The sequence below is a fragment of the Calliopsis andreniformis genome, chromosome 3, assembly GCF_051401765.1.
Source record: "Calliopsis andreniformis isolate RMS-2024a chromosome 3, iyCalAndr_principal, whole genome shotgun sequence".
NCBI classification, from domain to species: Eukaryota; Metazoa; Arthropoda; class Insecta; order Hymenoptera; family Andrenidae; genus Calliopsis; species Calliopsis andreniformis.
The window spans coordinates 27827782-27851609 of record NC_135064.1 but is presented as its reverse complement, the minus strand read 5'-3'; the positions used below and the strand labels follow the sequence as shown (position 1 = coordinate 27851609).

General features: G+C 40.8%; 2 protein-coding genes across 2 annotated transcripts; both read right to left on the bottom strand.

Moving 5' to 3' along the window:
- Positions 1-7183: 7183 nt before the first annotated feature.
- LOC143188827 (sorbitol dehydrogenase) lies at positions 7184-11688 on the bottom strand. Its single transcript, XM_076393294.1, has 8 exons — positions 11357-11688; positions 10399-10432; positions 9679-9839; positions 9281-9444; positions 8782-8966; positions 8533-8711; positions 8334-8455; positions 7184-7985 (listed from the first exon to the last, which is right to left on the bottom strand). The coding sequence occupies exons 1-8, from the start codon at positions 11408-11410 to the stop codon at positions 7832-7834; spliced, it is 1053 nt and encodes a 350-aa protein (XP_076249409.1). The 5' UTR covers positions 11411-11688; the 3' UTR covers positions 7184-7831.
- Positions 11689-12372: 684 nt separating this feature from the next.
- On the bottom strand, positions 12373-14946 carry Riok2 (RIO kinase 2). Its single transcript, XM_076393293.1, has 5 exons — positions 14670-14946; positions 14385-14526; positions 13918-14296; positions 13546-13830; positions 12373-13455 (listed from the first exon to the last, which is right to left on the bottom strand). The coding sequence occupies exons 1-5, from the start codon at positions 14733-14735 to the stop codon at positions 12768-12770; spliced, it is 1560 nt and encodes a 519-aa protein (XP_076249408.1). The 5' UTR covers positions 14736-14946; the 3' UTR covers positions 12373-12767.
- Between the last annotated feature and the right edge of the window lie 8882 nt (positions 14947-23828).

Here is a 23828-nt window from a genome sequence, read left to right as displayed (position 1 = left end):
GTGACGCGCGTCGATTCGCAGGCAAGCAGATAGGCAGTGCGGTAGGCAAATAGACAGGTAGACAGGCGCAGTTACGCGCGATTTCGGTCAACGAGTGAATAGCATCGAGGTTGCTGAGCGGGCCACCTGTTTGCGTGCTTGATATCGCGAAACCGTTAGATGCCGAAGAATAGCCAGGAGCCAATTGAATGGCAGAGCCGCGAGCGAACGAAATAGGGCGAAACGATGCAGTGGCACGGTTCGAGTGGATCGGATAACGTGGGTCAAAGGTCGACCGTATCGCGACAAGACGCTGGAGAGCGATAGGACGCACTCGATTCGTTCTTGGAGCCGAAAGGAAGCGATGCAACGATACGAAAAGGGAGAACGTTTGCGCGAGTGCGCGGACGACCACCCTTTTCTTTCTGTCGCAGCGGTCGGTTGTCGTGGTTGCATTGTCAATGCACGCTCGCGCGTACATGTACACGCTCGCGTCCGTACACCGCCCAAGGGAGGAAGAGGCCGAACATCGAGATTTACCCTAGAGCCCCGGGCAACCGCAACCCCCGAAGCGATTTCGATTATCGATAGCACTCGTTTTAAAACACCCTGTGTCGATTCGTCGGTCTCTCTACTGGCCCTCGTCTCCTCCCACCCAGGCACACCCTCTCCGTTCTTTTTATTCCCTTCTCGTTGACGGACGCGACGCGATTGTCACGTTGGGGATTCGTAGCCCCCGCAGATGCCATTCTAGATTCGTTCGATCGGCTTCTCGATTCACGGCCCTCGATTCCCGATTTGCTCGGTTCCGTGCCCGTAGACACCTGCACCTACCCTTTGTAAACCTAGCTGATACTTTGCTTCCCTCTCTTAACTTCTTCGTCTATCCATTCGAATACCTAGAAGTATATTCGTGTACACTGTTTCGCGCAATTCTCGTCCTTTTCCTTACCCAAAAATGGTTTTTCCTTGCTTCGAAAGGGCCTAAGGGAAAAACGATCGTAACGCTTGCCTCGTGAAACTATCTTGGCGAACCTTCTCGACGTTCGTTCCATTAGTTCGGACGGTGGTCTCGTGGATGGCGGAGAGATAAGGCAAAGGATGACTTGGGATAGGGAAGCAAGGCGTATCGTCGCGCTCGCGTGTCGTCTCGTTTCGTCTCATCCTGTCTCGAGGGGGCGATCGCTCATCTCGAAATAGCGTTTGCTCACGGTGCGCAAACCGCATCGAGGTCGGGAGCGAACTGCTCAACCAGCACCCCCCTCGTAATCTTCGCTATTCCGTGTCAACTATCTTACATCGATCATCCGTCCGATTCTATTAAATTTTTCGCCCCTCTCGAAGCACCAGTCGATGCGGCTATTCGTTCGTGGCTTCTATTAAACGTTGACCGTGCAATTGCGCAGAGGGAGAAAGGTGCATCGAAGCAGAGGAGGAGGTGGAGCGGGAAAGGCGAGAATTTAAGCGAGCGAAAAGTCTCTTATGAAAATAATGTCGGAGAGAAAATGCGAAACGAAATAAAAACTAATATATGCGAACGGTTGGGGGTGGTGGACGGGAGGCAAGGTAAGGAGAGACGGTGGGTGGCATGTCGACTCGATTTACATAGACCGAGCAGGGCGAAGCGAGCCACGGCGATCCAGCACGGAGTGAACAACAGGGAAGACCGCTTCTAAGAATATATCGCCGTGCTGTTACGTAGAGTACATAAAATTGCTTTTACCTCCTATTAACAATTCATATTTCTTGCTCAAAAGTCAGCCGCGATAAAAAGTTATCGGTGGGGAGATATTCCTTCTCGACAAACTCGCGACACTTCGAATCGACGAAACGAAAGGAAAGAAGTCGAGGGAGTGTCTGTATTGGGATGAGGCTATACAGACACGATCTCTGTTCTTCGTCCGCTGCCTCCCCCAGGCTAGGGGTTACGTTCAAAACTCGGACCTTGTAACTCGGCGGAAATGGTCACTGCGATCGCGATGAGTTTTCCTGGACCTCGTCCGTAATCGGCTCGCGTCGTTTGTCAAATTTTTTCAAGCGCAGCCCTTTTAATGCGCGCTCGGTTAGCTCCCTGCGGAGAAAAGTGTCTCGGGAAGTATCGTTCCTCCCTCGTCGCTATTGCGGTTTACCCTCTGGTCGCGTACTAACGTTTCGCCTCGGCAACCCCACCTCTCCCTCTACTCTCGAATCACTGTCCGATGCGGAGTTCGACGCTTCCGGGGGGAGCTTTGAATGCGAATCTAATTACTTCCGGTCGGTCGTGTTCGCGCCGCTCAATACACGTATATCCGGTATATTACGCGGGGGAGGTCCAGCTCTCGCGAGGACGCTCTCGCGCGCTCGACAGCTGCTCGCTCCGAAGGTTCACTCGCGTCGTACTTTCAACCCTTTCGATTTCACGCGAACTCAATTCCAGACCTTTTCCTTTTTAGTTCAATTACGGTGGTTAGCAAGGAACTTCTCGTGAGTAGTACCTAGGCCTCCACTTTTATCGACGATCTAGCAATTTTCGCTCGAATTTTCGAATGAAGCAGGACGGAGGGTGAAACGGAGGAACGACGTAGAAGTAGCGGGGTACATACTGGAAAGCAAAGCTGGAACCCGGGGTTAGGAACTCTTTGAGCCTGCCGCGGCTTTGTCGTGATATCCCTTCCGCGTCCTGCCTCTACCGCGTTTAATATTTCCAAAGTGCTCCGACAAAAACCGACTGAATTATGAATTACCATGGAAAGACGATACTTTCGCGCAACGCCGAACCCGTGCTTTCCATCAGCGGAGATTCATCCTTCGACTGCGAAAGTAGCGATCGTAGCCTTCGAGAAGATTGTTTCGTTGAACATAGGATCTGTTGGTTGGTGAACGTTGACTTTCGTTCGAGGATTTTGAAAAAAAGCCGGAAAATAACGATCAAGAGCAAGGATGGTGGCGGTACTAACGGGGGAGGAAGAACATCAGGGGAGAGACGCATCGTCGAGGAATCCCCGCGAAGCTTTGACGCTCGTCGCTCTTCGAGATTACGGCTAAGATCAAGGTGGGAGGGAAATCAACTTCCTACTTCCCATCCTCAGTTTCAGAGCCCAGTCGTCTGGAAAAGCACGATGCTCGCTTTCTATTTGGTCAAAGCTGGAGTAGAGCGAACACGTTTTCGAGATGCTTTGATCTTTCGAAATATCGCGTTGAATCTGCCCATTTTCAAGGAGTATCGCGTATTCGTGCACGACGCGCGACACTCTAACTTTTCGAATAAATCACCCTTCTGCAAAACTGCATGCGTTAGTCTAGGTAGGTACATACGTCGAACAAATTGGGAAGGTATTTTTGTTTTCTGCGTTTTTTCCGTAGTTTTCAAGCGTTTTTAAATGGCACAACTTCAAAGTAATCTTCCATGTATGAGAGACGAGAGATAAGCGGCCATTTTTCACGGATGTATAAATGTGAGTTATTAATACGTTCGTATTACCAGGCACAGAGAGAAGGTAATTAGCCGACGGTTCATCAGTCACTCCGGCACATAGCCGGCATACCATATCCCGACCGCATCTTTGCCGTTCCGCTCAGAAAAAAAGAGTAGAGATCCTTCTCGGGTACAACAACGACCTATAGGGTACCAGACGCATTAAAGGACTAATGAAACGTCGGATCGGACAAGAACCTTTCTAGAAAGCCTTCGAAAGGTTGCCAAGAAGCTTTACACGAAGAGACCTCTTAGGGAATATTTAATGCCTACAATGTTTCACGTAAAAATATTCTTTTCTCCTTCCCAATTTGAAAAATTCATTAAAAAATGGTTACTTTTTCAAAGTTGAAGGCTCTGCGCTTATTGCTTCATTAGAAGAGGATTAAATTTTCATGGCAATCGATCAACAATCAGTTAAAGAGTGGTACTTATAGAATTGCAAATGAGGATTCGTTGAAAGATGAAGAATATGTGTATCGAAAAAAGGTGATGAAAAGGACTGTATTTAACAGCGTCTGTCCATTTGGTTGGAGCATCGGCGTGCGTGCGACGAGGGAAAGGTGAGGTTTCACCTTTTAGCATTGTGGGGGTGGTTTCTCGGTGATAAAGTGCAAGGAGAATCGCGCACGAGGTCACCCCGTCGGCATCCCCATTGGCAGCCCAGTTTCAAGCCAGAATCGTGATTGGTCGAAGGTCGTGGGTCGGCTCACCTACCCCCTATCCAACGTGACCTCCCACGCGAACTCGCGAGATAACTACCACCCTTCCACCTTTTCCGGTTCTCACTCGTAGTTCGTCTTGCCGTTCTTCCTTTCCATCTTCCGCTCCACGAATCCCAACATGCTTCTTAATTATCAACAACGAGAATCCTTTCGATATTGGTGCACATCGATAACTGTAACAGATAAATGCAAACCTGAAAATTTTCGTTTGGAAAGTACCTACCTACCTATACGTGTTTGAGTTTGTTTTGCTTTAACAACGTAAAGCATTTCAATTTTTGTACATTGGTCATATGTATCTATATTGGGCATTATCACTTTACTATTTACTGTTATTTGGGAAGTTCCCTCTTATTTGTAGGTATATGTATAACGTAATTACTCTAACGCAATTACGTGTATCTCGGTGTGGCCTGTTTCTTGTCTTAGGAAAATGGATTACTTTCTAACTGATTCCATTAACGTGATTTCAATCTAAAAGCACTCCATTCAATGAATTGCCGACTATTACATCATTTCAATAGTTAACTGATAACTGTATCAAAAGTTGATAGATGGATACATCTAGGAACAATATTTGAACGTACTTACAAATTCATAGATGTACATATATTTTAGAAAATTTTCCACTTATGATTTTCAAATAATTTTTTCCTTTTCCATACTGATCTGAAGTATAAAAATCAACCGACACTCTCCCGCCAGTTATTTGCATTGAAGTTTTAAATGATAAAAAATACAAGATAATCGCCGAATGATAGAATACGTACGTCAATTGAAAATAAGCTGTTTTCATTGATCCAATGAATATAACAAGATTATACAAGTAACAGCTTGGGTACATAAATGAAAGTGGAACGTACACTATTGTTCAGTATTCCTGAAACGTGTAAAGTAAGATAATTTGTTAAAATACATATCAGCAGAGTTAAATATCATCATCTACAAATGACTGATATATCGTTTAAAGTAGTTACCTGAATAATTTAGAACGTCTATAAATTTCACAATTCACTTGAAGATAGTAACGAATGGTGACCGCAAGACCTCAACATCGAAACGGGAAGACGTTCCACGTCATTTCCGTGACTCCCAAGCACCTCAAATATTTCCTTCCGCTGCCAAAGTATATTTTTCCATGAAATATCACGGTTTGCCGGCCGAGAAAACCGCAAAGTGAAAGTGAATCTGGCTGCGGTCTACCGACTTACACGCGATACAAACTAGCCAGCTCAATTGATATCGTATTACCATCGTCTATAAACATAACACTATCTTGATAGCTTTTCATCGCCAGATCCGAAGAACAATGGAACGAGGTAAATTCTGTGCACAATATATTGGAGCAACTATAAATTTATAGCAATCTGTCTGCATCTTTCGATAACCATCAATATTTGATTGAAACCCAAAATAAATAGTTTATCGAAAATGATCGGTGGACTTAGAGGTGGTATCTCGTGGCAAGCCTGAGAAAGAATTGTACTTCAGTTTTTATGAGTTTTTTTTTAAATGCGAGACTTCAGTCTTAAAATACATAGTGATTTTTATCGTGCAAAAAAATTTGTAAGGCAAAAGAACCGTTTCAATTTTTCAGTTTTTTTAGAGAAAAATTATTTTCACTTTTCCTTCTACTTCCTAGTGTAAAAACATGTTCACGAAAATTCAGCTTAGAGATGTGAAAGTGGGGGTTTGTTCTTTAAAATGACTCGACAAAATTTAGTATATGACTTCTTTACATAAAGTTACATGAATTCGAAGATTGACAATGTTTCAAAAATGATCAACGATAATTAAACAGAACAACGATCGGGGTATTGTTTAGGTATACAATTATCATTGATCCTGCCACTATATGTATATTGAGCAAAGACAACTTAGCATCGCGAATAATTACGCGAAACTGGATAGGAAAAGCGTTCGTCGTGCGTCCATTTCGTCGCCACCCACAACGTCGATGTTGATTCTCAAGGGACACACACAAACGTCGATTGTGTTTGCTCCAAAGACCAAACCGAATACACCGAAATCTTCCAGTTGGCCGAACTGAATTCACCAGTCGCCTCGTCCGACCGCATCTCTGTTTACATTTCCGCTGCCACTCTAATTAATTATCCGCCGCCACGATAATGCATCCCGCCCCGATGCTTTTCACCCCTACTACACGCTATTCTACTCTCAACTTTAAATCCTCCTTCGGTTTTATTCTCGCATTTTTCAATAAAATCCCCCTTGCCCGTTTCTATCGCCTTCTCTCTGATCTAACAGTGAGAAAAGTCCTGAACAATTGGAAATATAATTATAAAAGAACGACTAAAAAGGTAGGAACTGAACTATCTAAATTGTAGATATATATAACAAGTTGTTATAGCAGAATGAACAATTTAGTTGTTATACGAGAATGCTCCTGCAATTTGCCAATTTCCGGAATAACATAGCTGCGTATAGCTGGATGTCACGAGAGCATCTCGATAACGCGCTCGATTCAAATCTGCTCTAGCAGAACACGGGCGTGACTCGAAAACAGACCGCTTGTTTCAAGTGCCTCTCGGGTAACGTAGAAGGCTAATAGAAGAAGTCATGCAGTGTCATTGTTAGCAGACAATATCGCAGATGGTTAAGCCTCTCTGCGTGAATAATTCTGATTCATAGAGCTATTGAAACGGCACCCAACATATCTATCGTATTGCAAAAATAGCCCTCTTCTGATTAAAAGCGATATGTACACCCATACGTACACCTCTATGTAGCTATTCTTCGGCTAATATGAAATCTTTAAGTTTAGACATTTTTTCTGTTGACGATTTATGTATCACTGACAACGTCAATTGACATTATCGACTCATCTAAACTTAGGGCATGGTTAAAATTAAACATAGTGGAAAGTTTCAGTTTCAAAACACTTATGCTCGTTTCGTAATCGTAATACTAGATTATTCGAAACAACATTTATTAGAATTAAAATATCTTTCAATATCAAGCCAAAGAATTTTTTGGTATTAGCACATCAACAGAGGTAACCGTATTAGATGAAAACTACTATTTTATTTACATGTAAAACTTCTACATTCAATATGAAACATGCGAGTTGTAGTTACTTAAAACTAATCAGCGCTCAATCAACCTCTAAATGTTAAAATTTCAATTCTAATTAACAATAATTCAAACAATCCATGTTTTCTATAGACTAGATCGCAATATCAGAATTACATAACAATATTTTCGTAGTGCACTTGCACAATGTTCAGGTCATAAAAAGAAGAGGAAATTTTCCATAGCAACATTTATCGCGATCTCAGTAAAAATAATAGCTACATAATCTACGCGTTCTCGTCTCGTACAGTAGGTATACCTACTATCGTTCAATTATCCCATGACACAATGTGTATCATGATTCGACAGAGACACGTAGAAGTTACGGTATGTACAATATCATTGTTCTTAAAGAGCTCAAGACCGTGAACTTCGTTTACATTTGGTCAATAATTCAAGCTAAGTAGCAGAAATTTTTTACGGGATGTACAAACGTTGCTTTGAATTTCGCGAGGAACAACCTCGACCGATACATTTAGAAGCAACACTTGTTCAGCTTCCATAACAACTTTATGGTTACCGAAATGTGTTGTTAGATGAAAGATAAAAGGTAACGAAGAGATACGTTCTTGTCTCTCCTCTAATTGCAATGTATCATGACCTTGATAACATCATCTTTCCCTGACTTTGACGTTTCAAACGCCTGTACGGTTTCCTCCAATTTGTAATTGTGCGTAATTAAAGGCTTCACGTCTATCTTGTTGGAAGCCAGAAGGTCCAAAGCGTCGGCATAACTATAAAAAACAGAAGAAAAGAATTGTTTAAGGTATAGCTCTTTATTTTCTAATATATTTCGTGTTATTAATATGGAGTTATCGGCAACGAACTGATAAGTAAGGATTGACAGTTCTAGGACGGAAATTCGTGCAAGAATACATTATTATCCATTCATACTGATATCGCAGGGAAACTACTCAATCGATATTTCTTCTGTTCAAACAACATCAATCATAGATTACGTCTACTACTGAAAGAGTCGAGTCTCCTTTATATCTTTTGTAAAGATACCATACTATTTCAAAAAGATTTAACTCTACATTAAAAATAGAGCAATTCTAAAAATTCTAGCAAGTAGAACATACTCATTTGCATATCTGAATACTCCTCTGATGTCGACTTCTCTTACGAGTGCGTTGATCAATGGAAGTTTGACCTCCGGGGCGCCCATTCCGACCAAAACTACCATTCCACCAGATTTAGTTGCCTAAAAATAAGTGCAGTATGTAGCAGAATACGTTCTAATCTTTGAATTGGCTTCTCAGTAACCAAGAAAACACTTACGAGGATTGCTGTACGAATAGAGGATTGAGCTCCAGAGGCATCGATCGTTTTATCCGGCTCCTCTCCAAAAAGCTCTCGGATTTTTTCTACAACCTCAGTCTCAGAGTTGTCTCTGGTCACTAACAGTGTTTCATTAGCGCCGAACTTTTTCGCAATGTTCAGTCTGCTTTGCACTAAATCTAAAAACGGAAAAACAGGTTTCAGCCTAAATACTTTCAATTATACTGTAGATTTTGCAGTAGAACTTACCAGTAATGACAATTTTACTCGCGCCCATTGCTTTGGCGACCAGAAGAGTTACGAGTCCAATAGGACCAGCGCCCAAGATCAACACTTTTGAACCGATACCAACGTTCGCGCGTTTACAGGCATGCACTCCAACTGATAGAGGCTCTAGTAAAGCTCCTTCAGGCAACGATACATTGTCTGGCAATCTGTAACATAATGGATACGTATATCAACCCTTCGCAGCTATGCATTGCTTCATGCATTGGTAAATTGAGTCTAATCGCCGGGTATGTGACGAATAAAGGTGCAGATAAAAATAAAGATGCAAATTGGTAGAGAAAGAAGGAGCGCTCACAACGGTTAAAAATAGAGATGCAAATTGGTAAAGAAAGAAGCGTTCACACTACTTGTATGCCTAAGTAATTGCAGGCGTTCAATAATTCAAGTTCAAGAAACGAATAGTAAATAGTTAAAGACGCGTAATTTTGTAACGATAATATTAAACTGTAATGTAATTTACTTGAAACAAAAATCAGCCGCGTGCTTGTAGTAGCGTCTCAGGTTGCCATGCACTGGAGGCGTGGCACAAAATACCATATCTTTGCACAAGTTGTATCGACCTTCCTTACAGAATTTACATGTTCTGCAAGACACTCCAGGTTCGATGGCCACTCGATCACCGACCTACAATCGAAAATACAGTAAATATTATTACACTCGTAAACAAGAGTATTCGTTGTTGCGTCCCTAGGACGTCCAAGGATTCTTGACATAAAGAAGTGTGTTACAAAAACTGAGTTTTAGCTTTTTACGTAGAGAGCACCTATTCAAACGCTGTATAGGGAATAACAGAATTGATTTTGAAAAAGCTGTCAGGTGAGGATTAAAAAATAAGGAACAAAAATCTTGTACATTTACCTTCAAATTTGTTACGTTCTTTCCGACTTTCACGACTGTGCCAGCAGCTTCGTGACCTATAATCATAGGTTCACGCACCACGAAGTCACCTATTCTTCCATTTACAAGATAGTGAACGTCAGATCCGCAAATTCCGACGCAGGCCATTTCCAGGAGAACCTCTAAAAAATTGTAATAAGATTTTTATGACAAAATGTCATAAACCATCGTTACTGCTTCGGTTGTCTTTAATCAACTGATTTGAATGATAGTAAAATAATTTTTACTGATTTTAATAGAACACCAACAGTAATACCGTATTCCAAACGATTTTCGAACGTACATATAACAATACACGAATTATAGAGAGCTTGTTTACTTATATCAGATATCGTATCTATTCGTGTTTGTTAGTAATTAGATCTCATCATTTCTTCACACATTCGTAGAAAACAGTAACTCATACGAATGACTTAGAACAGAGTTATTACGCAACAATTATCGTACGCTTTATCATTGCGCCATGCTGTTACGAAATTTTGCTGGGAGTAGTCAACGTGGGTCGTAATGTTTACTCTTATATTTTATATTTTGTATCGGCCAACAGATTACTGAGCGAGCCTCCGCAAATGACGAAAAGGGAGATACGATTCAGTGATTACTAACTTAATGTAATTAAAGTGAATTCAACTGAAATCAGTGCACGTGTCTAACGCTGTTAAATAAGATAGAAATATTTACCATCCTGATCAGGTTCCTCGATAGGAGTTTGTTCCTGAAATAAAAAGAATACAAATTTAGAACAAAAATCAATCATTTATTTTAACTGTATTTACGATGATTTCAAGAAAAATATAAATGAAAAGACGCAATGTTATTCAAATTCTTAACGCGGCCCCATTTTCATTAAACAAAATCAGTTTTAATACGGTAATGACGCGGAAGAGATTGAGTGTGCAGGTAATGTCAAATAACAAGCAAGTAAGGTCGGAAATAGAGAACTATGTCCTTCTATGAACGTAAATGATTCGTCTCGTTCCATTCTGTCGTCTATCGTCTCGTCTCATCTTGTCTGTTCCATTTCATTTCTTACTATATTGTCTCGTTCCATCCTACCTGGTCTGAGATTTGATACTGATTGCTTAAAATTTAATCATGTTAAAAAAATCGATCATTTGAATTAATAATTGAGGTAGTTTCAGCTATCATCATGCCTAAAGTTGTCAAAGTAAGGAAATGTTTCAGGAAAATATATGTAATAGCATTAATTTTCCACTACATGGTTATCGAACTCATTAAAAGATAAATTCTACTGTGTGTCATGAACGGAGTTAATGTCGTCAAAAAACAATAGAAAATAAGTAATGTACTATCATCATAGTACCTACAGAAATATATTCATGCAATTACTTATTATATTACAAATGCTCTATTACCTGTATTATCAAATCATCGTCATATTTCTATGATATGAAAAACAGTAGAACTAAAACCGCAATACTATGTTTTAATTTAAAGTGTTCACATTTTGTCAGTAATTAATTAACAGTTTCTAATTCCAATTATAAATATCACTAAAGAAAAGTGAATGGAGCTCAAAGAAACGAAAAAAAAGAAGAAAATAAAAAAGGATTGAACGTTATCTAAAAAGCTTTCATTGATACTCAAGCGCAAATTATTTATTGAAATTAATACTAACCAGTCGAATGTCATTGATGCCATAGAGAATAGCTGTAAGATTGTCCTTGGCCATGATCAAATTCAACGGTAATTCAAACAATTCAAGTGGAACGAAGTAAAAAGTTTCGCAAGAAATGCTAGAACCAGACTCGAACTAGGAAAGAACGCGCGGTCTATATATAAGCAACCGCAAGCTTAGTTCTCCCTATCACCGCGACGAGCTGTCTTATCATTCCTACCCTATGGAATCGTTTTCTCTTTTGGCAAACACCGTTCCTCGTTAAACAGTAGCGATATGCCACTTTTTTTTTCGTTTGTAGCACTTCTGTCGAAATCCTAGCGCTTTTGTCACTCCACCTTTCTTTTTGCTCGTCGTGTACGCGAACTATTTCTAATTTAGGAATTCTTTTTTTAAATCGAATTGAAAGAAAGAAAGCTCCGATCGGTCATCATCGACTCTTCGGGTTAAAGTTCAGGATCGTTGATCTGTTACGAAATATGTAATACATTTATCGAAAGTAAAGACTGAAGAGACATTTTAATGGTTGTGTAGTTATCAAATAAAGAACCAAAGTTAAAATAACTTATTCAGTACAATTTCACTAGATGGTTTTATTTAAGCTTTATAATTCGCAACATGGAATTTCTATTAATAAATTATGTAACAACGGGTAGAAACTTTTGCTAGTGTGTACGTGGAAAAGTAAAAAATATCGGTTTTCAAAAAGGTGTCAGAATTTGGGTATGCAAACAACTTTCAATCTTTATATCATTAGCAAACAATCTGATTGCTATCTTATCTAATTGATGCAAGTTTTCCCCTATCTACATTAAACTTAAAAAACGCATTAAAATTATCAAAATATTAAACAAGCTTTGGCGTATAGTTATCAATTAAGATAATTTTTGCTTCTTAGTAATTTATCATTCTATAGGTGTAAGTACTTGAAGAGGCGTTACTTAATACTAATGATATAATTATCAGAAGTATCAGTACTTTCTAATCGTATAGTCCTTATAAGAGTTATGATAAAATAGGGAAAGTACAAAATTTATTTGGACTACATATTGATGAGAGTTAAAAACAGAAATACATTTTGAATTGTCAAACAAAAAAGATTAGATAAATCGCATTTACGAAATCACTATCTCCTCTTTTTCTGCTTCTCTTTCCCTTGCTTTTTTCTTCGATTTTTTCTATTCCTAATATTCCTATCTAAACCCACTTAAATATAAAAATCACGTATTAAAATGTTTTATACGCAATCTCAGCATTGAAATTTATAGTTCGTACGCTAATTATAATAATATGTATATTAAAAAAATGTAAATTAGCGAATTCAATGTATTAGTGAACTAAACTTTATTATTATTAGTATAATTCTTTCATATATTAAAAGGTATATACAGTGGATATAAAAAATGTACTTCTATTCCCATCCCCATATTCCAGTTGATTGTTTAATTGTATCTTTGTTTTCTCTTCTAACTCTTGTTACTGCGTTCGCTTCGCCCTTTACAAGAATTCTCCTGGATTGCTCTCTCTTTGCGCGTTTTTGTAATGCTACCTGTATCCGTTTTTTAATAACTTCTGGAGCAATCGTACTGGCTGTTGTTACACTATACATGCTCCTCGAATCACTGTATCTACTGCTTTGGACGTGTTCATTTTCTGAATCGGATACTTCTGTAACTGACTCCGTATTATATTTTACGTCTAAATCATATGGTTTTGAATTCTCTGTCTCTTCTGATGATTTCTTTATATCGATATTTCGAATGCCTTCTTCTATACTTTGACTTTTTAAGTAGGAAGCAACCAAGTGTTCCTTGTCATTTGTTGCTATTATTGGCTTGCTCAATTTTCTTGTGCGCTCAAAATCATTTCTCATAGAGTTTTCAACTTCTTGTTGCAAATAGTTAATTTCGTTTTCATCTATAGTTTCCTTTTTTTCGTCGTTTTCCTTCTCAAGGTGCTCTTCTCCTTCTAATTCTTCTCCTTTTTCTTCTTCTTCTTCTTCATCATCTTCCATCATTCCCATTTCTCTTAATAGATCCTTCTCCATCTGTTTAGTAAGGCCACTAGCCTTAATTTCTACATCAATACAGTCTTCCCTCCTGAATATAAATGAACGATTATAAATATATATAAAAATAGCTAAATGTTATTTAATTCTTGGAGCTTTATTGTATTGTTTTACTACTTACGAAATATCTTGGAAAGTTGGATACAATTCACTTTCGTATGCAAAACGTCGTTTGAAAAAGTCGCGAATACAGTTCACGTCTCTTTCGAAATGCATTTTAGCATCAGCATGTTCAGTAGAGATCATTTGTGGAAAATCAATAAGAATTGGTTTTCCACTGTTCGTTATCATGATGTTAAACTCATTGAAATCACCATGAATAACTCCATGATTTCCAAGTTTTACAATTAAATTCATTAATTCATCATAAAGTGACTCAATATCATTCACTTCATACACACCACACCTATAATGAAAAAAGACAAGTTTATCTGGAAACTGCACATTTGTTCAATTATATAATACAAAACACAAGAATGTATATTTTACTTACAGAGGTCCACCTTCAACCAGCTCCATAACGACACAATGTCTATTGAGATCTATTGGTTTTGGTACTGGAAATCCTCTATCATAGAGTGCTTTCATGTATGCAAACTCTCTTGTTGCAGATATTCTTGATAAGTATAACCATGATGCTGATTTTCTATGTTGATGATAATCTCGTTTACCCTTAATGTTCCGAAAACATGTTCTTCCTAATCTATGTAATTTTAAACAAACTGGATTTCCTTCTTCGTCAGCAACTATATAGATGTTGGATTCTTTTCCCACGCCTATTTGATTGCCAAAAGATGAAACAGTACCTCTTTGTGCCAATACTTTGAGTGCTAAATAATCATAACCCGCATTTGTCAATCGATACCCATCATCTACAAAATACAAAAACTTATTTACAATATTAATGGCCATTAAACTGTAGTATGACAATTTGCTTCTATGCTTATAATTCCAACTAACAATGTTTTCCACGTTCATAACTAAGAAGCCTATGTTTGCAATGTTCTTTCAATAACTTGTGAACTCCACCATAACGTAAATTTGCTATTTGAGCCGCAAGAGATGCAGGGACAAGTTCATGATTCTTCATTCCCATCTCGATCTACAACGTAAAAATTTAATGTATAAAAACATTTTTTAATGTAGAAAGGAAATATAACCTTATAACAGACCGACTACAATTAAAATTAAAATTAACTTTAGATATATAAAAATGAAAGTTATTTATAATAGACTCATACTTACCGCTGTTAAAACACGGAAATCTTCCCGCGTTAAATATCGTAACATTGTAACATTCAGCTTCCCCATATTCGTTTCACGTTACCAACGTGTTTGATATGAACAACTTTCTTGCGATAAATATACGTCTAATTCTACTACAAATTAGATGTATTTTCTTACATCTAACCTATGTCCACGAGACTCAGAGCTGCATGCCAATGCTTTAACTTCATAGAAGAAGTTCACAAAACTCAAAACAACAATTTACATACATAAACACGAATTCCACTTGCGTTCTCGATCCATGTTGGATTGTTGGATCACTGATCTAGATATAGTAGACTGGATACGGTATGATCTTAAACTGATAAGGTTGTTTGAAGTGCGTCATTTTTTAAAACAAACCTCCTGCGCCATCTGAACGAAGTCACTCATATTTAGTTATCTGTATCAGTGACTGTAGATGTTTTTAAGACTTCCCATCTCCGTGTTTTCGAGGGGTCATGAATCTATGCTTCGAGAACACGCGCCATCTGATCCATTCCAGTATAAAAGAATGAAACACTTCGCACCGTAGCAATCGAATATAGCTTGACAGTAAAAGAAGAGTGCCTGTTTTATCAGTCCATCTTTCACCTTTGTGTAGAAAAACTACATTATCCGCTCTGGTAAAAAAGTATATATATAGCCACAGCCGAGTATACAGGATAGACTGGACATTCAATGGACTTCCGTGTCTCATGTTCTGAAATACCGACGGCTCGAGAAACCACTGGTTTTCGAGCGTCCTCTGCGACTTTTGAGCGGGGAATGTAGGAAATGTATTCTTCTCACGCTAATAGTGCAGGCAAACGAGAAAATATTCCTACTCAGGGTCCTACTCCGTCTCAGGGTCACTTTTGACCCAGAATTTGTTGTCCGAGGGTTAATAACAATCGCAAGCAGTGACTGATGCAAGTTATTAACATTTATAATTGTTAGTTAAAGAAATATTAAGAAGTTTTCAAGAGTTGCGAGATTAATCGAACGATAAATAATATACGAAAAGTTAATAATTTCCACATTTGTTAACTAAGAAGACACAAATGCACACTGTGTGTGATTGTTATTAACAACATGTGTGCCAGAAATTGTTGCTCGGGTGAGTATTTTATGAAAAATATCAATTTCTCGCCAAATATTGTTCGTTAGATCGGTCTCGAAATTCTAATCAACCGAAGAACTTCTCTGATTGGTTTCTCATCTTCCTCGAGACAGTATAAATACCCCTGCAGGAGCACGAGTGTCTCACTCGTCGCGGGTCCTCCGGCGGGTGCGGACCTCCCTGGGGATCCTGCAGGGACTGCTGGGCCTGGACCACCCTGGACACCCCTGACCAGTGGTCAGTTGGCAATGACCAGTGGTCATCTTGGATGACCGATGAGTTTTTGCTCAAATTTTCAATTTATTCCTACTGTTACCCCTCTTTTCTGTTTTCCCTTTTTTACATGTACCTCGCCCACTACTGGACTAAATGTTGTGCTTTGTCTCTTTATTATTATTTCTATTTCGTATACATGTCTTTCAATCATCTCTTTGGCTTAATAGCTGTAAGTTCTTAGAAGATTTTTTGAATATGTTTTTAAAGGGAGATCTATGGAATATTGATTTCATCTATTTCTCTGTGTACCTACTCTCGTAGTAACTTCCTTGTGGTAAAACCACCGACCAGATATAAAACAGGCACGACTGTCGATATCGCAGTTTTCTGTGGGTAGAAACCTACCTTTACATGGGGGTGTCTGAGGCTCCCGGAATTCATGACCCTCGAAAACAGGCATTTGGGTAGCTTGGAACCATCTATAGTCACTGTTTGCATAGGGAACTAGATATAGGGAATTTAGAAAATTTCGAATAAGCTTGTACTCACCCTGTTAATAGTTAAGTAGGACTTCAAGTAGGCGTCGCTAGTTAAATGTCAGAGGGATGCCATGGAGGGATGGTAAAAGACCACGATTAGGCAGTTGCGTTTATTCGTATCGTGCCATTTAAATGACATACATTCTATTTCAAAATACATTGTATTTTATAAAAGTTACCAATAATTTTGTATATCGTGATTATGTTTTGTTTTTTAACAAAAACAAACATACATTTAAATCTATGTATATGACGAAGTACACTTATGTTACAGACCCACCATATGGGTCGTAGGCGAATTAAAAAGTCTACAATAAATGAACATCCTACATCGCGAGAGTTACCGGTTATAGGTATGACCGTGCACACACCATAGGAGGATTCACGAAGTATAGGAATAGACCTAACATCCACGATATCTTCCTGTCCCGTTACCACTTTTGTGTCACAATTCAACGTTAGCGGCTGGGTCTCGTTTGTGGCTCCATTGGGCAACCCGCTATCGATAGAATAAATACCTACTTCCGTCTACAAAATAGTGACAGCGTCCGATCTGCAGATTCTGGTATTGCAAGGCAGCACTTTCGCCTATTCATCGATTGAAATTTCCATATAAACCAATGTCCTACCTCAGAATCCATATTTTATTACAAAAATGTGATATCATTCTGGTCACAATCATCACAGTTCACTGTTAATAAATGATAAGTCATTGTAAATGATTAGTCCACGAGTCACATGAGAAACTATAATAGCATTCAGTAAAAGGTTCCACTTCTCCAGTGAACGGACTCCACTACCCACACAGAGAAGATAAAGTCCGTTATACGTTCTCGCACCCGCAGATAACTGATATTCATTTTAATCATGTGCAAATACACTTCGCGCAAATAATGGTATGTAAACTTCTGTGGCAGGCCCTTTGGCTCGTTCGCGCTTGTCTCATTATATCGCGCCACCGTTGTAGATCAGACGGAACGCTGTTTGATTTCTTTCGCGGACGAATATTTGCTTTGACTATTTTTCTCCCTGTCCGGTCCGCTTCCGCGTTCGGGTTCCATTGTGCGTCTCTATCGATCCCTCTAGATGCATACTTCTCGAAACGACTCGGAATCGATGGAGGCCGTGGCGGGGGTCTTTTGCCTAGGAAAATCGTGGATCGCCACCATGATGGATGATCTCGGTGGCGGTACATTCAAGCGACGTTATATACAAGGCGGCTTTACGAGGGCTCTGAGGCCCGGTTGCGTGCTCCGCATAAGAACAAATTCCACCCCGTGTAAGCACACGCTGAACTCCTCGCGTAACGGCCAGATTTTTATGGACGATTTTATTTGTTCACCGCGTATGAACATATTTTCACGGACGTATTTATTACGGCCACGCCGATATCGCGTACCAGCCATAAAACGTGTCCTCGTTAAGGATTCAGAGCGGTCGCGGTAGCGCGAACCAGCTTTTTTTCGAGCCCCTCTTCTTTGTAACGAGTACATCGAGCACAGGTCGTTTAATTAATGCCCCCGTGTCAACGGAGAAAATGAAGCTCGAGCCCGTGTAATTGAGGTGTCATTACGTGCCGCAGTGTTTAAAATTTCAAGGCTTTCGCTATACCTATGCGATGCTATCAATGATCGTGACCCGTGCGTTGTCGCGCATGTTCGTGTGAAAAATAATTTCGCCACCGACTTGTGTAGGTTTGTCCCTTGGTATCATTTTTTACGCGGACGTGTTTGAACGATGTAACGTAGGGCTGTTGACAAAGTGAGTCGTGTTTAACAGAATGGAATAAGAGCTAGCGTAAATGATTAAGCAGGGTTTGCTCAAAGGGCATTGTCGATCCATCAGACCGATTCTATGACTATAATCGTACTGATGGTAACACCAGAGCATCCTCAGATTCGCTGAGATTACACCCCGCAACTCTGAAACTTACACCGTAATAACGGCAATCAGGTGAAGTATGTTTAACAGGGATCCGCAATATCGGGAAGAGCCTCTAAATGCATTTCCAATGCTATGCCATTCAAAGTTCCATCGATGGGCGTACTAGCTTCAATTTTCAGTCCAGCTAATTGTCCGTTTACAATATAGATAACTCACTGCATTTTGTCGTACAGCGAATCAACGTTATATATTCATCCATCGCCTCGTTAATCGTTTAATGCACTTTAAGCGGTAATATCGGAGGAAGTTTCGATCCTAGTTTCCTATAGAGCAATTGTTTTACCGCGGCAGGTAATCCAAAGCCGCGATCTCGTGCTGCCTCAGGAGAATTAAGGAGCAGGGAACAGGACACCGCTCGTATTCGCTTTTTCCTCGCATCTCGATAATAAATTTCCAAGTCGTCCGACTTGGCGTCGTGGAACTCCGGAACGATGTTACGGACGATGCTCGAGAACAAGAAGGGTGGTTACACAGGCTACATTCGCGACCCTCTGCACATACTAACGTGGATTTATCGAGCCCATCCCACGCGTAACGACGACTGACTGCGGACGAGTCTATATGTGCGGGATCTGGTAGAAAGTTACAGCTGGTCTCTCGTTGCTGTATCAATATCTCGTTAGGAGCTACGATCGAAATAAAAGTGGGATGGCTGTGCCCGTGGCTGACCGACCCGGGGAAATTGTAATCATCCGTGCGCCGTATGCCATATCCCGGCCAGCCTTGTCGTAATGATAATCATGCTTTAAAAATGGAACAGTCAATTGGGTCGCGGGCGCGCGGGCAATCGATAGACGCGTGCAGAGAATCGTGAGAAAGACTGAAGGCATTATCGATGCTCGAGATTTTAGTGAAACGCCATTTTGTGTGTCAAGAAATACCTACTCTCTAAAGGAGGTCTGACCTAGCAGTGTCTGATACTACTGTGGTCGGACAAATTATTATCAACACTTTGCAATTACCACTTATTTGAAGTTTGAGCAAGAATGTAAATTAAAATGATATTTTTTTATTATAAAATATATTTTTATGTATTTAGTAACAAAAACCAACAACTTTAAAGCTGGAAGCTCCATTAAGTTCCATTCCTACTCAAACTTTAAATAAGTGGTAATTTGGAAATATTCATAATAATTTGATCACTCAGTGTACTGAAATTTTTGTCGGCAAGTAGTATAAGTCAGCCATAATCGCCTCGCCATGTGAAGCACCTATTTTAACCATGTTTTTCCAGAAACTTACAGATAGAATTATAAGAAATTATAACTTGAGGTGGTTCAGTCTCTCCTCCCGACAAAAATTTATTGGTGGACACAAGAATAATTAGAGTTTCTTCTACAACTATTGTTTCTTCTAGATAATGTGTATAGCCAGGAACGTTCATTCGTCGCGGTTAAATGGCGCGTGTGATTTTTAGTGGGTACTCAGAGGTGCACATTGATTTCATTACCGTCCAGCGTCGCGTTTCACTCCTCATTAAGCCAGGAGATAGATCTTTTGAGAGCTGCTTCGCGGTCGTCTTGGCATCGTAGATGTCTAACAGAGTTGAAACTCGATCGTGGTTTCACAAGTTTTCCCGTGGAGCAGGTCGCGTGCCCTCTCAGCCGCCCCAATTTATATACTGGCCCGTTGTAAAAATTACAGTTCGAGTAATTATTCCCGCGGCAGGCGTATAACGGCGGATAAGCATGCGAGAGCCCGCTTACAATTTATTTCGTTCTGGTCTGCAGGGAAGTTGCTCGTAATTTCTAAGAAACTACTGACCACAGTTACTGCCTTTCGTTTAATAATGCGTTGCTTTTCGATTTCGCTGGAATTTATCTCAAGAAAGCAGCCAATGTTATTTTACAGCAAGTGGGTGTGATTTTACGTAGATTTTTAGGTTTATGGAAGGATGAAGGATGGGTGGGAGTTATTAAAGTGAAAGAAGCAAGTTTTAATAAGAGCGCACGGTGGCTTGCTTAATGATGCTTCAAGCACTTTCGACGATCTTCTTTGTAATAGAAAAATATTGTCTTTCTCTTATACTTGCTGAGACCATTTTCAATTTTGGTTTGAATTTTTGCTGGGGAATATTTTTAGCGGTTACCTAGGTGAAACATAAATTCTCTGCATTTGAGTTTCTGTGTACACTTGAAATATTCACGATCAGTGCATTTTAAGAAGCTTGTCTCGCTCTTCCCACGCCGCTCTTGTTCACAGATTCAAAAGATCTAAGAATAACACCATTCCTTAAAATCCACTCCCCTTAACCCACTTAAATCAATTACGGTCGTCCTATCTCCACGACTCAACAAACCATCACCATCAATATCGCTCGTTAAGTCATTAAACCTGCGCCAAAGTCGTTTACCCGGCTTACTTCCTCCAGTCACTTCAGTCTCAAACTCAGCTGCTCGACACCCTCAAAGGAGCAAAATTAAAAAGGCTGAAGATTTCAGCCGCGAATTGGCAGCTCTTTAATCGATCAAAGAAGTCTCGACCAGCAACGTTCCGCCGAAGATCTATAAAGCGTCTCTGAAGCTTCAGCTAGAGGGCGACTTTCCCGCGCAGCGAGACGCTCGAGACTCCTTGGGCCGGAAGTTTCGAGCGCGATCTCCACTCGCGCGTCTGGCGATAAACCATCCCCGATTCGAAGGAAAGAGCAGGCAACTGGTGGCCGTTAGTACTTGCGTTCGCTCGTTTATGTCGTGTGCACACGCACCAGGAACGCAAAGGGCGGTCGACAGGGAATATAGCTGGTGGTTCTGGGCGTCTAGCAGCTGGCATTCGGCCAGTCCCGCAGCCGACACGGGTTTCGAGGGTTCACCGTGGTCCTCGAGCTGTTACGCGGGGATTACCGTACGCCGTGTAATTACGCCGGTTTTCGCTTCTCCCCTGGCTTTATCCCCGATATATCCCACTCTTTATCGTCGGTTCGGGGCTGCGTGCGAACGCGCCAGAGCATTTGCATCCCGTTAAACGTCGTAAACTTGTCAAAGCGGACTATTATACGCGGGATGCCCCGAGTCCTCTGCTGGGAGTTTGCGGTCTTCTCCAGACAAAGCGTACGGCCTATCTGCCCCGTTATTTCCGACGAATCGGCGTGACGGCGAAGCGCCGACTGCACCTAACGAGGGATTAAGCTTCTTACGTCGTTCGCCGACGATTACACGCGCGATGTACGAACGAGGTACCAGGGAACTTTAAAGGAAGACAGGATCTGTCGAGCCCAGGGTCTCCTGGCAGGGTGGACGGTGGGCGAAAAGAACTGCCGTTGTCTCGGGGCAATAATTGTACAGTTGCTTTCTTGGGATATACGGTCCTCGGGGTGGTCGTGCCCTAGGAATGCGACTCTGCTCGAAATTCCTTTGGAGTACGGTTCATTCTTGCGTTTATGCGTCTGCTGGTGTATTTAAGTATACGCTGGACTTTTATTGCTCCCCTGCGTTCCCAGCGTCTGGCTGTATTAACGCTGGCGGGTAGTTTATTACGGTGGACTTTGAAGTATTCTATCTGAGATCTTTTAAGAAGGTTCAGTCTTGTCGATTGGTACTCGGCGTATCAGGGCTGGTTCTTCGTGCTATAGTCAAAGTGTTACAAGTATCGCGGCGGCATTGGTCATTATGGACGATGCGTGGCCACCGCGCTTCGTCATTTCTGTCGTAGCATGATTTACGGCCCTATTAGCCGATAATGGTGAAAAATACGACCATAGGGGTAACGATCTTAGCTTATAGTGATCATAAATGTTGGATAAAATGTCGCGCAACGCGAGAAGGTAATGTCGGCAATGCGGCCACGATGGGTATAAATTCACGGCAAGTGGCGCGAGTTATGAAAATTTCATGGTGGAACCTGGCCGTTTTATGCATTCATGGTGGCCGCTGTAGTGAGGGTGAAAACGATGCATTTTTCCATATATGCATGCGCGTCTAATTATTCTCGCGAACACTTGGATGCCGAAGTATAATCACGAAAATCCAAGTTTAGTCAGGATAGTCAGGATAGTCTAAGGTTAATCACAGTGGGATCTCATTTTTCAACGAAACAGCGATTTCTTCTGAAGAAATTATTAACAGCGTTATCAAATCTGCGATGAGCAAAGAGAATCGTATTAGAAAGCAGTTCCTGGAACTAAAAATAACGTGCCTTGAAGAAAGACGCGGAGGGTCTAGAAAATATTTGCAGCGAGCGGCAGAGGTTGTTTGAAGATTGCGGCCTTGGCAAACATTTCATGAGTCTCTCTAAGAAGATACCGCAATATTTGTCACCGGTGATTGCGTATCGCTATAAAAACCGCGACTTTTAACAAAGAGATGATTTCTCAATCGTGACATGCGCAACCTGGGTGAAAATTGGATTTTCCTGCGCTCCTTGCGGGGCGAGTTCGCAGGAGAAATGGTTGGACGGTTATCCGACAATGAAGCGGCTCGTGAAATGACGCCCAAGACGCGGGGTGTGATTTAATGAATATTAAAAGGGCCCCAGTATCGAGTTAGAATCCGTAGTCGCAGTCATAGATAGCAAATTGGGAAAGTTATGGGAGAGAGCGTCGGGCGCTGCCAGAGCCCGTTCGCGTCTTGTTGCATTATCTTACAAAGTTCTTGACATCTTATAAGTTTCCAACTTTTGTTATATACGTATTCAAAGTTGCGTCGCGAGGTTGTGGCGTGACGTTATTATTGAATATGAAAGGAGTTACGCGCTACTTGCCCCCCATCGACAGATAAAAATGCTCCCACCTCCTATTTCAGACGCTTAAGTTATTGGACAGCTTTGAGGGATGAATCTCTGCTTCTGTTTGCTGTCTAACCCATTCGTGGCCGAGAGTTCATTACCAGAGGATTCTCAGATGTCAGTTATGACTGGAAGGTGAGAGAAATGGACTTTGCTTTGGACTACTCATTCTTTTACTTTAATTTCACATAGAAAATCAATTCGAATTTAAGTTCCTCTGGTCGAGTGTAAGAGCTGGTCGCTTTGTCCTATGAACGCCTCATATTTGACGTACCTTTGAATTATTTAAAGTAATTGAGTGTTGGTTACGCGTACATTGCATATCACCAATTGCCATGGTGCATTCTCAGTTCCGAATGGGCTAACGTCGCGCTCCGAGAAATTAAACGAATGCGGTGTCCTCGGTGAACCAAAACCAGGACACTGGCGGATTTTAAAATTTCATTTTTTCGCAGCGGGCACACAAACGTAGAGTAACAGTAAACTGTTTAACAGAGAAAATGAATCCAACATTATTTTCCGTTTTTTAATTATAGTAATGATTCGCTAGGGACGAGCCACGAAAGAAGTTCATCGCGCAATACAATTTTCATCAAGCTAGAATGTTTATTGTTTGCA